The sequence below is a fragment of the Gekko japonicus genome, unplaced genomic scaffold (assembly GCF_001447785.1).
Source record: "Gekko japonicus isolate JY-2015 unplaced genomic scaffold, Gekko_japonicus_V1.1 scaffold979, whole genome shotgun sequence".
NCBI lineage: Eukaryota > Metazoa > Chordata > Lepidosauria > Squamata > Gekkonidae > Gekko > Gekko japonicus.
In genome coordinates, this window is record NW_015161981.1 from 443,724 (window position 1) to 459,962 (window position 16,239).

Here is a 16,239-nt window from a genome sequence, read left to right on the forward strand (position 1 = left end):
CAATCTCAAATATGCAGACGATACCACTCTAATGGCAGAAAGTGAAGAGGACCTAAAGAGCCTCTTGCTCAGGGTAAAAGAGGAGAGCGCAAAAGTGGGCTTGAAGCTCAACATAAAAAAAACTAAGATCATGGCATCCGGCCCCATCACTCCTTGGCAAATAAAAGGGGAAGTCGTGGAAGTAGTGACAGACTTCACGTTCCTGGGATCCCAGATCACCGTAGACTGTGACAGCAGCCATGAAATTAAAAGACGCCTGCTCCTTGGGAGGAAAGCGATGGCAAACCTAAACAGCATGATAAAAAGTAGAGACATCACCCTGCCAACAAAAGTCCGCATGGTCAAAGCAATGGTATTCCCAGAAGTCATGTATGGCTGCGAGAGTTGGACTATAAGGAAGGCCGAGCGCCGAAGAATAGATTCTTTGGAACTATGGTGCTGGAGAAGACTTTTGAGAGTCCCTTGGACTGCAAGAAGATCAAATCAGTCAATCCTAAAAGAAATCAACCCTGACTGTTCCCTGGGAGGCCAGATAATGAAACTGAAGCTCAAATACTTTGGCCACCAAATGAGAAGGGAGCACTCACTGGAGAAGACCCTGATACTGGGAAAGATTGAAGGTCAAAGAAGATGGGGACGGCAAAGGATGAGATGGTTAGACAGTGTCATAGATGGAACGAACATGAAATTGAGCCAACTTCAGAGGACGGCGGAAGACAGGAAGGCCTGGCGTGATCTGGTTCATGGGGTCGCGAAGAGTCGGACTCGACTGTGCGACTGAACAACAACAAAATGATAAACTGAGATTTCTTGGAATACTTACTTGATTATTCATATTCAGGAAATCAATGTAGCAATCTAATAATGTAATTTTTATTCACACTCTGTCCAGTGTCAGAGTATGCAGAATTAAATTAATGCTACCTTTATTTTTTTCAAATATTCATATCAATGTTTGATCTTTTTTCACCTAATGTGTGACGATGCTTTACAGGCAGGATTTCCTGAACCATATTCTGTGAACCTCTCAATAGATAAGCAGTTCAGAAAATTAGGAAATGGCATTATTTCTACAAATGAAAAAAATGTTATTAGGAATCAGTGTACTAAACAAAAGTAAGACCATAATACAATACAGATTCATATAATTAATCCAGTGATTATAATTCATTTACACATTACAACAACTAGGATATAGTTTTAGTAATATTTGAACACTAAAAACTGGAAGACAGGAAGACAGGAACATAGGCATGCGTCTGGTAGGTGCTATCTATTGGTAATACAGTTTTCATTGAATCAAAGGAGACTGGAGAAAGGAGTAAAAAATATTCATACTTTAAATGCCTATAACATTTTGTTTTAAAAATACATGGTATAGGGAAAATATTAAATGTACAACTTGAAAATGCATTTGTTTTTCTCTGTCAGACACAGCACTTAACTCATTAATTTTCCATGACTATTATACTGTGTTAAGTGATTTTATGAGCATCTCTCTCAAAGATAACATTGATATTATCCAGTATGTATACACAATATAAATGTCACATTAGAATTTTATTTTATTCCACACATTATCATGTGCATTTTTAAATGTAATAGAGCTGGCTTGAAGTAATTGTCTACATACAAAGCTCCATTAATTTCCTTCCTTACCTGTCTTTCAGTAAGATCCAAGTTTACTGCTATCTCGTATCTCCGCAGCCTGGTGAGGTAGTTGTGATGGGCAAATTCAGCTTCTAACTCTCTGATTTGCTCTTTGGTGAAAGCTGTTCTTTCCTTCCTTGGTTTACTGTTGACTTCTGATTTATAATTTCCCTCTTGAGAATCTGAAATAAACACAAAATCAGAAATCACAACATGTATGATCCAACGAAGATGACAACTAAAATAGGAAAAGTTGTCTTCTGTATTGGAAAGTATTGAATGTACAGCAGTATTTCCCACCTGGCATCATGGGACATGCTCCACCCTCCTCTTCCTTATTTAAAGCAACGCCGTGTGCACTGATCCCTCAGTCTGCTGCAGATTTCCCCCTCCCATCCCTTTTCCCTTTCATTGTGTTCAGTTTCATTTTTGGATTTATTGTTGTTTGTAATTGTCACAGCTTTTGGTGGTTTTGGGTGGTTTTGGCACTGGGATGGATCCTTTTGAGGGGAGGTGTTGCCTGAATGCCCACCTACTCTGGGTTTGGGGACTCCCTTAAGGGGTCTTGGGGGTGAAGCATTAAGTGACATGGCCAGGTGGGGGCTGTCAGCTGGCTCTAACCTCCAGGTAGTGATGGAACCATGCAGCAGCTAATTCCTATGTGGTATCCTGATATTTGCCATTCCACAGGTTGCCCCTTGGCAGGTGGGCTGGAGGATGGATTGGTTCATCAGGTGGCAGGCAGGTCACCCAGTGCAGGCTCCATCCACATGCTGCGCCAATGCTCTTGCTGTGCATCCAATAAAGCTGTGGCCTACTTTCATCCAAACACTGTTGTCATGGTATTCCTTCTCATAATGCCACGGCCCCTTTACTAGCTTTTGGGTCTGCAATACTATTACTGGTGGTCCCTGGGCCAAGAAACATCAGACCAGAACCAGAGCCTTCTCCACCCTGGCCCCAGCCTGGTGGAATGCTCTTCCAGCTAAAATTCAGGCCCTGTGGGACTTGGGACTTTTCACAGCTCTGCAGGGCCTGCAAAACAGAGCTGTTCTAGCAGGCCTGTAGCCAAGGCCTTTGACAGAGAAGAATAACAACAGTCTTCCTTTCTGGTCTTCCCCAGTATTGGCATGACTAAATCCTTCTCCTGATGAACTGTAAAGTTTTATGTATTATTGCATCTAGACACCATCTATAGTTATGATTAGTAACCTAAAACTGGTTATTTTAAAATTGTTTAAATTGTTTTAATTAATTTATGATTATATTATCATATGTTGTTACTCACCCTGAGGCCTGCACAAGCAGAAATCGAACCAATAGCTAAATAAATACGTATTTTCTCATATTATGGTTGTCTTGTGTAGACATCATTTCCATGTAGGGAAATGTCTGCACACCATCACTTGTGATAAATGCACACATATCTCTTTTGCCTTGTATTTGGAAGTTTTATCCATGTAGGAAAACCACCCTGTGCAAAGTGGTCCTAAATCAAACTATGACCCTCATATCAGATTACCCCGCCCACCCAAATTTTATAGCCATTTGTTTCTAATCTTGGCATACCGCATGCTGTAAATCCAAAATTAGCTAGCGTTCAGCATGAGAATCACTAGTCAACTTTTGGCTTCATCAACCATCTTAAAAATGTCACAGATAAATTCACACTTCAGCTGATGGTTTAAATAGAAACCTGCATCAACTTCCAGCAGACGAGCCCTTCAGCAGCCTCTTTATGACTTTTGCTGAAGGATGAGTCATCTGCATGCCTGAGATTGTCTTGCTGGCGGCAAAGTCCAATTATGAGAGTTATATCTTATAAGCAGACAATAAAAATGATTTGAATCAAAGTTAACCATCTGTTTGGGGACCATGGGTACAAATGGGAAGATTAAAAAAACAAAAAAAACAGCCACCCAGAATAGCCTTTAAACTATTGCCACTGGTGCTGAAAACTGTTGGAAATATCTATGATGGAAAGCTCAGTTTCTTCTATGTGACACAATTTTTAAAAAGTAACTAAATGTTCTAAAGAAAATATTATTAAAAACAAACTCTAAAAGATTATATTGGATTGCATACTAAGAGAAAGCCAACAGAAGCAAAGTAAGATTAAAATCCTAAAGGGAATAAATTCCCCAAAGACATATACAAATAGAAAGCTTACTATACTTCCAGGAAATGCTTTGAGTAGATGTTTGGCAGGCTATTTAGGCATGACAGTTCCAACTATAGATCAGACACTCGGAAGGGCTTTTCTATATGCCACAAGTGTACAGTTTTGATTTAGGTGTACAGATCCGGACTGCTGTGTAGTTGCAACTATGGCATCCTATATGAAACAAAGAAAGTAGAGCTGGACAGCTCCACCCTACCTCTTAAAATCACTTAGCCATTGCAAACCTGTGCCATCCAGTTTCAAGGCCCTTACAGTAGGAAACAATATTTGCCCTTCTCCTGCTCTACATCCCTAAATGTTCTTTTTGCAGCGTAGTGGTGTCCTACAAAAAGGCCAATAAAAAAAACTGCACACCAATAAAAAAAAATAACACATGAAGTAGGGCCAGCTAACTCTGCTGGAGCGAGAAGACATATGTGTCGATGCCAGCCATTTTCCTAGAACATGCCTCCTATCTCAGGAACAGCTGTTGCAATTTGTACTTAATCCTGGATACATGCTTAATTAAGAGCTCAACTAGCTGCGATGGCATCCCTCTGTCTGCCATGGGGATACTGCTGCCATTTTTAAGACTTGGATTTCCTTCTTTCAAAAATGCCATGGAGATTCTGAAAGCCTACCTGAAGGTGCCCCAGCCAGCTGGAGATACAGGTGCTCTTCCCCAGCTGCGGAGGCTTGAAAATGGTGCAGGGTGTAGGTAGAACAGGGGAAGGCAGGAGCCCCAGCAGTAGTAGTGATAGGAGGCTGTGCTTGCTGGGTGACGAGGGAGAAGCCAGGGATGGAGACAGAGGGGCATCTCTATGACCCAGCAAATACCACCCCTCTCCTCCACTGCTATTAGTGCTCCAGTTTCCCCACCATATCACCTTGCCCCCTCAACAGTTGTTTCAGTACTTGAAAAAGTGAGGGGGGAGCAAAATCCCTTGAGCCATGGGTCTAATCTGAATTGGTCCCATGCAGCATCTCAAAATGGTCAAAATTTTCAACAATATAGTATTGGCAGCCACAGGTAAAATCCGTGTAGTTTGGCCCAGTATATCCTGCCTGCCTATCTCTGCGCTTCACAAGGGGGGGGGGGAATGATCATCACATTTTCTTAAGCAAAGTCCACTGATAACACTATAATAGTTCAGAAAGATGTTAGCATATCCTTAATGGGGGGAAATTGCAGTCAAGTAGAACCTTAAATACCAACAACATTTTCCCAGGGTATAAGGTATTTGATGAAGAAAGCTTTGACTGTTGTAAGATTATAGTTTGTTGGTCTGTAAGACGCTACTGGAAAAATATCCACCCTTGTCCTGCTGTACTTCCATAAAAGTTCTTTGTGCAGCCTTGCACTCCATAAAGGTTTTCCTTTGCACACCAATAAATAAAATAATGCATGAAGTAGGGCCCGCTAACTCTGCTGGAGCAAGGAAACTTTGTTGGGGACCATGGGTGCTATTAAGGTGCTATTGGACTCAAATTTTGTTCTTCTACTGTGGACCAACACAGCTACCTGTCTGAAGCTACCTTAAAGAAGCTGCAACTGTACTATCTTCTCCTTTAGATAATTTGTTTGTCTGTCAATTACTGTCCTTCATTGTAAATGAACTGTTAACTTTAATGCACGGCAGATCACATTTAGTTAGCTCAGGAAGATCCCACATGAAACCTAAGCAGCAAAGGAAGACTCAGTATTTAGACATTCTTGCCATTACTGGATGCTAAGTATAAATGAATATTATGCTGTAACTTTTTTTTGGCAGCAAGCACTTCTGGCAGCAGCAGTAGGCTTCACTGGCAGACTGGCATATGGGTAAAGTCTGGATTAGAGTTTTATGGCCTCTCACTGAATGTATGTGTGTCGTAAGGCAGCTTTTCTTGGCAAAGATGCCCTGGCTGAACCACTCTGGGATTGTTGTACGCACAGTGCACTCATTGCCACATTTGTTTGCTGGCCTTCTGCTTTCTTACTAGTTTTACATGGCTAACTTGGACTCAATGAAATGTTTCTCTACATATAATGAAATAATATTTGCATATTAAGCGATAACCATTAAATACAGTGGTAGAAACCAAATCTGTTTTCATTTTATAAAATAAATATTACAGTGACATCTACTATTAGAGCTGGAGCCGCAAGAAGTAAAAATAAAAGGAATGGCAGGAGACAATTCAATGTCTTTTGCAACTGTTAATACAAATATAACGAACACATTCCTTTTTGCATTGTGTCATTTTTCCAGTGCTAGTTACTCTCTGAGCTTTTATACAAAGGAGAATATTTCATCTTGCATATTAAGAACATAAGAAGAGCATTGCTGGATCAGACCAATGGTTCATCTAGTCCAGCATTCTATCTCACAGAGTGGCCAGCCAGTTCCTCTGGATAGTCAACAACAGGGCAGAGAGGCCAAGGCCTTCCCCTGATGTTGCTGCCAGGTTCTGGGATTCAGAGGTTTAATACTTCTGAATGTGGAGGTTCCCCTTAATCACCATGGCCAATAGCAACTGCTTGCCTTATCCTCCATGAATCTATCTTATCCCCCTTTGAAGCGGTTCATTCCTGTGGCCATCACTACATCCTCTGGCAGTTAATTCGACTTTTTAATCACTCTGTGTGTAAAGTAGTATTTCCTTTTGTCAGTCCTGAACCTACTGCCTGTCAGCTTCCTTGGATGCCTTCAAGTTCTAGTATTTTGGGGGAGGGAATGAACGTTCCTAGATGGTAAGCCATTATTGTTTTGTTATACACATCAGGATTCTGAGAGTATAATTTGCCTAAGACCACCCAGTGGATTCATAGCTAAAACTGGGATAAAACTCTAGCTGCTGACCTCACTACCAGAAATATTGCCTTTTCTCTGTCTGTAAATGATGATATAGAGGATAACCATTTTATTTTAATGCTGAGTACCATGGACTAGGATCTATGGCCTTATTAAAAGCAGACATTCTTTTAAATGTTTGGTGCTATTAAATTAATTAAAAATATTAAACTTTATTTACTTTAATTTAGTTTTAAACATTCTGCCTATTATAGCACCTTGTAAAATTCAACATGGCAAGAGGAAGCAAAAAAAAAAAAAAAGGTTATACCACTAGCACAAACAAAATAAATTCTAAAATTGGAAAGGTACATAGAAACATTAGACATTAACCACAAAGTCCTAGTAACAAGGCTTATGCAACAGAATTATAAACATTTTAGTGACCGTTTCCATAAATGTCTGGCTATAACTCGAGTTTCAGTTCCAACAGTAACAAGCACTTTTTGTTTAACTCAGAACCTCATAGATCTATAGAATCAAACTGTCATAACCAACAATTGTATATCTCTGAATATGACCTTTGCTCTCCCATCCTCAGCAACCCAAAGGTCTCCACCCCCTTAAACAACCTGGCTTCTTTTCTCTTGCTGTGGGAGCAAACCTAAGCAGAAGTAAGTCCCATGTTATTCTGTGTTCATGAGGACCTGAACAGGATTGAAAATGTGTGCTGCACAACGCCAGTAGTCAGTCAGGACAATGTTTCATTTGGGTTTGCTTTGTCATAATGCAATCAAATCTGAAGGGCTATGTCGTATCATTCCAGCTTAGTCATATGCATTTGGATCTACCTGAACCACAGTTACAATGAAAATTAGCTGTTGTGGACTGGCTCAGAGACACCTGAAACAATTTATTTCCTGGCACTTCAAGAGTGTTTCAGGGCTTCAGGGAGGTGCAGGAGTGGGGAGGAAAAGAGAAGAAACCAGCTTGTAAAATAGCTGTTAGCATCACTTGAGAAGATATGTCAACTAACCATTGATGTCAGGTATTTTCAACCTCCACTCATGGCCCTTTAAATTTTAAGAGAGAAAGAACTGAACTGGCACTGGAATTACTATGCTGGCATTGTGGCTGCTGTAGGCTTCTCGCTACCACCAGGATCAGAGGCAGGAGAGCCCACTTCCTCAGCCAGAAAATGGTGGGCAGATTGGCAGGTTCATTGACTCCCAGGAGGCTTGGCTGTTGCACTAGCCATTTCCTTCCTGCCACTGGGGGTGGGTGGCTTAACCCCCCCCCCAGCAATTGAATAGTGTTACATCAATATAATAGTATAGTAGTAAGCGTACCAGGTTCTTTGAATTCCCAGGTTTCATTTTTTTTAAGTAAGTATCTAGATACTTCCATTGCGGAGAAATGAAGCAAAAGGAATATCTCCACAACAGAAGAAGCTAGAGACTAACTCTTTTTAAAAACAAAAGCCATACTGTTATTCAATTTCTGATTAACACCGTCAATGGTAGGGAAGAAAACAACTACTGCGAAAGCCAAGTCTCATGGGAGAGCAGGAGCCCATTAATCCACCCACCATTTCCAAGCAGATGCCAGGGTGGAAGGGAGCATCCACTGGTATTGTAAGTCTGGGGCTAGCTTCTCTCTTTCTCTTCCTCCCTCTTGGCTCCTGCTGCCTGGGGGTGGTGGTGCAAAAATTAAAAATACCCAGGGGGGGAAATCCCTAACCAATAACTACACTTCCAGAAAAACAGCATAATAAACACAGTGCCCTACTCAAAATCTGGATCCAAAATTATAACAGTTTTTAATGTGCACACCCCTAAATACCCAGCCAGCAAGAAGAATGGATCCAGCAGAAAGAAATCAAAGGAGCCGCTGATGAGGAAAAGAAAAAAGAAGCACAAAGTAGGTTAGTATTTGGGGCAAATATTCAGCACGGTCCTAGTTCAGGACTCACTAGTTTAATTTTCTTTCTACTGAAACTAAGCCACTGGATCTAAGCCAAAAAAGTTGTGTGCATTTATGGATAATTATTGTCCTTTCCTCACTTGTATCAATCCTTAATCGTGATTTAGGCAGATTTACTTACATGATTTTAGTAAAATAAGCAACAAATACTAGAGATTAAAAGCTTTCAGCTGATACAATGTTGTTCTTATTTCTACAAAGCATTTTTAGAGTTTTGTGAATGTTTGACCAGCTACTAGGTGAAATACCTGAGCAATCCCATGGGAGAACAAATTCAGTATAATAGATACTGCTATGAATGCTACAAATGCTCACGAACTTAAAGCCACCACCATATCTTGCATTATGTGGTGGATGTTGTGTGCCTGGTCTCTCTCCTTTGACATGTCCACTTTGGAAGACTCCATTATAGACTAAGCTATCCTTGGCACAGCAGAATCACAGAGATCTACAAACCCTGCCATCATGGCATAGTTCACATAACTGATGGGGATGGTGATGATGATGATATTCCACTTGCGCTAAATAGATGTTAGTAGCTAAATGCAAAGAAACCTGAAGGACAAACTTTGGGGGAAAGTGGATTTAGCAGATATACAACTTTTAAATTCCAAGTACTTTTTGTCTTTGTCTTCTATGGCCCATCCAGCACTATTTCCCCATTGTTTTCTATTAAAACCAAATTGCTCGGATAGTATTAAGGTACATGAAGTTTGGTTGTTTTGATTTCCAAAGCAGTAAATTTTGTTTTCCTGGAATGTTTCTTTTTAGCAGCTTCTAACAGCCAGGACAGGGAGATTCCATCCCTTTTTGACCTTGAGGCCTGTATTCAGTATCACCTGAATGTTTTTCTCTTTGGTGGAAAATGGGTGGAAAACCTGGAAGAGATTTCTGGCAGATTTCATGTCAGCCTCCCATCTGTTTTGCAGCTGTTGCAACTGAGGCAAAACCTCTCTGTTTTCCTCTACTGCCGACGCCAAATGGTAGGTGTAGCTACAAAAGGGGGAAAATCCAAGAAAGTCCCAGAATACACTCCCTTTTCCCACATAATACTTTAAGTATTAACATATGGTATATAACACCTGAGGTTAAAGGAAGGCAGCATGTATAGCATGTATTGTTCTTCACACTCCCTCCCACTCATATTCATATAAAATAAAACATAGATGAGTGATCAGGTGAGGGGTAGTTTGATGGGCTTTGTTCTCTAAAACTTGGTTCATTGTGCCTAAGCTAACTGAAATAGACAGTGTAGTTGAGAACCTACAACTTAACTTGCAAGTGTAATTTACTCTTTAGACTACAGAACTCAGGAGAGATCTTAGATTTAGCTTGGCATGGTGAAAGAAATTGTGCTTGTTTACAAACAGAGGTTCCTCACCAGCTAGGGAATTATTTAACTTTGTACAAATGACAAACTGAGGAAGAAAAAGAGATTAGATCCTGTGCTCAAGGTTATAATAGCTGACAAATAAATCAGGGTACTCTATGCAGATGTAGAGGTAAAGGTAAAGGTTCCCTTGGTGGAAAGCCAGTTGAATCCGACTCTAGGGTTGCGGTGCTCATCTCCGTTTCAAAGCCGAAGAGCCAGCGCTGTCTGAAGATGTTTCCGTGGTCATGTGGCCGGCATGACTAAACACCAAGACGCACGGAACACTGTTACCTTCCCACCGAAGTGGTACCTATTTATCTACTTGCAATTCCTTGCTTTCGAACTGCTAGATTGGCAGGAGCTGGAACTAGAGATGGGAGCTCACTCCATCATGTGGCACCCGGGTCTCGAACTGCTGAACTACTGACCTTCCACAGCCTGCAGTTCAGCGTCTTAACCACTTGAGCCACCGCAGCTCCCTATACAGATGACACACTGCTAATTTCCCATATTCAAATTGGTCTTAGAGGGCTGTGGAGAGAGTCCAGCTTCTACTGTTAAAAAAACCCTACTTAATGTTAATTACGATAAAACCAAGATTATGGTTTTTGGTAGAAGACTGCATTATCATGGACAATGGACAATCAACCATTAGAATAGTATCTAGCTTTAAATATTTAGAGGTGATGTTTCATCAGTCAGGCTCTTGGACAGTCCATACTGACTATGCTAAGTACAACCTCAAAAAAGCTATCCTTGGTATTTTTAGGTTTTATAGGAAGGGAGGAGGCTGTCTGATTTCTCCAAGTTTAGAAATTTATAAAATGAAACTACTGCCCCAGCTTCTGTCTGGAGCACCAATTTGGGGCTCTGGAAATCTCCAGTCTTTAGGAGTTACTCAAAACAAATTTACACTCTGGCTCTACCCTCAATAATAACTCCATTTATAAAACAACCATTAATTACTGGCTGAAATCAGGATACTAGACTGCTACTATTCATAATGTGCCATTGTGCCATCACCAGGCCTTGATTCCATTACAAGTACTTGTCATGACTCTTACTCTTCAGAGGAACAATGCATGTATATCCCCTTACTAGAGGATATTTTTTTAAAAAAATACTGAAAGCACTTAAATGCAGGAAATATGCTTTCTGCATGTAGATCAGAACACAATGATATGCATATGTGAGGTCATCATTGTGTGATATTTTCTCTTTGTTTATGTGTTCCACTATGGACCAACAAATTACACAGTGCATCTCTAGCATGTTTCAATACACAGATTTGTCTTAAGAACATAAGGACATAAGAGAAGCTAATGTTGGATCAGGCCAATGGCCTATCCAGTCCAACACAGTGGTCTTTAGGAACTCTGTCTTGTTCAAGCCTTTTCAGTTCCATGTACATCCACACTTCCCCCCCTCTTTAATGTGCTTTATACAATGGTATCACCTGGTTGTTTCTTGATCTTCTTCCCTCCTATTTCCTACCTTGAACTAACCCACCCCGCATTTCTTAGAAAGTGCCCTATCATATTTGAATGCCTGTTCTTTACACCATGCATCACTCTGCATTCAATTCAATGCTTCTTCATTGGTCTCCCTTTCTATCTGGTTCATTTTACATTCTTGTCTACCACTATATTTCCAAAACCCCAATTTCCTTTCTTCCATTTTATCCATCACCCATGCTTTACATATTCTCTTGATCTTCCATTCTCTGCTACCTTTTCCTAGATTCCTTATACAACTCAGTTTGTTTCCCTTATCTATGACATGGGGGGGGGGGAGCTGACGTCATCCCCTGAGCCCGTTCGCGGGGAGGGCGGGGTAAAAATGCAAATAAATAAATATTGTTGTTTTATTCTTATTCTTTTTTTAAAAAAAAAAATAGTTCCCTTTGCTGATGTTCATCGTTCCCCTCCTCCCCAAAGGTTACACATGGGATTGTTATATATATAACAACCTATTTGTGAATTCACTTTAATTATAACACATGAAATGGCTTTCCATGTCCTGGGTCAAATGAATCTTGCAAAACCTAATTTGACCAATTGTCTACTTAAGCCAGCATCTGGTATTTAATCATGCTCAATTATTAGATGTGCCAAACTTTTTTCTTACTCGAATCTATTGTCAGAAATTGGAGCTTGACTTTGCATTCACTGTGATCAATACATTTTTTAAAAATTGTTTCTTGACCTGTGTATACAGTGGGTATTATCACTCTTTCAATAAGCTGTAACAGATGATCATTCAGTCTACAAACACTATTTCCTTTATTATTGATATTATGCTTATTTCTTGTATTTTTAAATTTTCCTTTACAACATTTATATCCCATATTTCCACCAATCAGGGCCACTATGGTTGTCACCATCTCTGACTTGAGCTCGCGGCATTTTCAAGTGACTTCTTCATTCCAGAAAAGGACAGTCAGGCTACCACTGCAATCATTTGGTGGAAAGTGTAATTAGTTCCTCTGCCACTGTTTGGCCAGTGCTTCCTTTTCAGTTGCATCTCCCAAGAGACATTATACTGCTTTTGTGGGGTAGCCCACAGGGAATATGGCCGGCCTCCTATGACTGGGTAATGAAATTACTAGCCCCACAGAATTAAATCATATTTCAGATGGAATTATGCATGTCTCTGTTTGTACTACTGCAACTTATGTTGTTACATAAAATCAGACAATGCCTGTGCATTCAACAGTAAAAGAATTCAGAGGTCTTCACTGTCGATGGTATCAAACCCCTATACCAAGACCCTGCACCTACAAATGGGTTGGTAGAATGGACAATGCTTTGAAAATTACAGAAAGAGGTTGGAGGCCCTGAGAACTCAGTTTTTCACTCCTTTGTGTGCCATGGGCAGATCAACAGCCCCACTGATGTTTTTTGGCTTAACCATAACGAATAGGAACTTTTGAGAAATCACTTCACAGAAGAACTTGAGTGACTGGTATAAGCTGATGCTTGTGTGTCACCTGTTACCAAGCTGCTACAAGCCACAGCCTTTTATCCAAAGGGAAAAAGACTTTAAAAATTGAGAAATGAAGTCCAAGTGCCATAGCTGGACTGGAACAAATTTACTCATACTTGGACACAGAGTGAGACTTGCACGTGCCCTTTTAAGATTTGCTCAGACTTACTCTTTCTTTAGGCACATCCATAAGAATGGTACTGATTTGATTAAAGTTTTATTTTTTTAGGCTCATATGCAGCCCCCCTTATATGAGTATGTAAGTTAATTCAGACTTTGCTGCCTTTCAAGTTTGCTTCCCCCCCCACAAATGCATGAGCTCCCGTCTAACCAAAAATAATAAATAGCTTGCATGTAAGCCAAGGAATGTAAGCTTTAAGTTTTCCATACTTTGCAATAAAATCTGAAACACTCACAAAGCTTGAAACAGGTTGAGTTTCTTCAGAGATCCTGTATTGCCTTGCATTTCTGTTCTACAGGCCATTGCTCAAGGTAGGGTTACATTAGGGATAAAGACAATTTGTGCTTTGACAATGTCACCATGCTAAGCTACAGTGTTATATGACAACAAAGATAGGGATGAACATTACACAGCTTATGGCATGGTGGCCAGAGAGGCTTTAAAGAAAGTCAGTCTGGTGTAGTGGTTGAAGAGCTGAACTAGGATCTAGAAGACCCAGGTTCAAATACCCTCTCTGCTAGGGAAGCTTGCTGGATGACCTTGGGCCGGTCACACAGACTCAACCTACCCTACCTCACTGGGTTGTTGTGAGGATAAGATGGAGGTGAGGAGAATGATGTAAGCTACTTTGAATAAAAGTATCTCTCCAGTATGGTATTCCCAGTAGTACTGCATGGCTTCGAGAGTTGGACTATAAGGAAGGCCGAGCACCAAAGAATAGATTATTTTGAACTATGGTGCTGGAGAAGACTCTTGAGAGTCACTTGGACTGCAAGGATGTCAAATCAGTCAATCCTGAAAGAAATCAACCCTGACTGTTCCCTGGAAGGCCAGATATTGAAGCTGAAGTGCAAATATTTTGGCCACCAAATGATAAGGGATCACTCACTGGAGAAGACCCTGATGCTGGGAAAGATTGAAGGTCAAAGAAGAAGGGGACAACAAAGGATGAGATGATTAGACAGTGTTATTGAGGCAACAAACATGAAATTAAGCAAACTCCAGAGCATGACAGGAGGACCTGGCGTGATGTGGTCCATGGGGTTGCGAAGAGTCAGACTTGATTGTGCAACTGAACAACAAATCTCTCCAGGGTTCTCCATTGAGGAGAACGATAGGGTATAAATAAAGTAAGCAAGTACCAGTATGTATGGAAGTAAAGAGCAGCATAGCACTCTATTCTCTGGGCTAGTGGCTTTTCTATGAACAAATACATTCTTCTTCTCTTTCTCTCCTTCACCTACACATCTGCTTAGCACCACCATATTCAACACTTAGCACCAGCACACAAGTGCTGGAGTCACTTCCAGCAGAAGGCTCAAGGAATATTTGGGGAAGAGTGAAAGAGGAGAACCTGTTATGATACCCATAAAAGAGGCATTAGGCTGGAGGAGAAAAATGCATGGAGTAGTTTCTGACATGCGCACAAAGTCTAGAAGAAACAACAACACTGCGGGGACACTGCACCAGCAATTAGGCAGGAATAGGCTGACTCCAATTCAACACTTTCACATCATATTACTTTCTCCTGCCTTGTTGGAAGTCATTGGCTCAATATGTTCTTTTTTTAAAAAAACCTCATGTTACACATCAGTAGCACAGATTGTCCATAAACCTAACTATGCATTCACAAACCATTTTCTGTTTCATAGTCTAAATCACACATGAATCTTCTCCTTTGATTTCATCTGTTGAATTCTAGCTAAACTTTCTATATTAGAAAAGAATCTGTCTCACGGTCCAGTTTATCATATATGTGTGCATGTATCCATACATGAGGTTTAAACACATATTTTATGTATCTTACTACCCCTGTGAAAGTATTAAAATGAAACCAAAAAGGGCCAGCTGTGCTCATAAATGGAGGTCAGTAAATACCCAGACGTTATCTGTTTTCCTTTTTTTTTTTAATCCATGGGGTTGCCAATGTGCGTATTCTACTATTTCATTCACAGTTTACTTTTACAGCATTGTCTTGAAGTGTAACACCAACCATAAAAGAAAAAGGAATGGTGGAAAGTACTTTCCCACATGCAATTAAATGGAATTACCTGTCTTTCAGGAGAAGCCAAAAATAAAAAGGGCTATAAAATATTAATAGTTTAAACATCTGAAAAGGGGTTTTATTGCCCACAGTCATGTCAAAGAGTAACACATTTGTTTTCTACTAGAGCCTACAAAGAATATGGCAAATTACTTTCTAATGAACAAATTAGGGATCCAAAGAGCTTATTTCTCTTAAAAATGTAGTGCCTTGATACATTAAACCAAACCACCTCTTCAATCTTGTCTCTATGTGCAGTGGGAAGCAAAATAGCACCTTTCCATGTGCACTCACTAGGCAGGCTTGTGTCACCTCCGAATCCAATCCTCCCTGGATATGTACACATGTGTATAACATTTAAATAAGATATATATATATGTGAAATCCAAATCATAGGTTGGATCCAGACTAAATTGGCAATTTCCACCAATTCCCTCTTCTTGCTGCAGACCCCCTCATTTTGTTCCTAAGTGCTCCTTATTCCCCACAAGCAGCTTTATGTGGAAATCTGTGAACGGGGGGGAGGGGGGGCAGAAAAGTTGCACTCTGCTGACAAAATTAGTCTGGATCCAACCCCTTGCCTAAATTATACCGTCAATTCCTGGGTTGTTAGAGGGATGTCAATCATGCTATTCTAGACCACACAACTGGATTTTATGTGTGTATGATGTGTTCAAATGTTACATCCCTAGAACTGCCCTCCAAGCCAAGGGCAACCTTAAGGGGGAAAGATGTGCCTACTGAATGGAGCAGCAATGCATTCATTCCTTTCTTCTGCCACACACAGGGACATTATGCAGTCCAGTTGCTAAAATGAAGCACAGGAGCACACATTGCTTTCTGAACCTGAAGCAGAATTTTTTTTAATCTATCCTTATTTCTTACAATTAGATCTGCACTCTTCTCTTAGTCCTGGAACAATTTAAGCATCTATCCACATGGTGGGGGAATACAAATGCTGCCTATGAAGAATTGCATATAATGGTAACTGCACATTGTGATCTCCCCAGTGTTATGTAACAGTTTTACTCAGCAATCACAATAAACTGTAGTTTGCTTACACTGCAATTTACTGTGCAAACCCTGGTT

The 16,239-nt window shown here is 40.4% G+C and overlaps 1 protein-coding gene across 1 annotated transcript in view; it reads right to left on the minus strand.

Annotated features, from left to right (window-relative positions):
- The window catches only part of LOC107126245 (homeobox protein MOX-2-like), a 35,094-nt gene extending 22,771 nt beyond the window's left edge, over positions 1-12,323 (minus strand). The window contains exons 1-2 of the mRNA XM_015429782.1: positions 12,068-12,323; positions 1,660-1,832 (exon numbers count right to left, since the gene is read on the minus strand). Of these exons, the coding sequence (XP_015285268.1) occupies positions 1,660-1,832; positions 12,068-12,323 (429 nt within the window). The remainder of the gene's footprint in view (positions 1-1,659; positions 1,833-12,067) is intronic.
- Between the last annotated feature and the right edge of the window lie 3,916 nt (positions 12,324-16,239).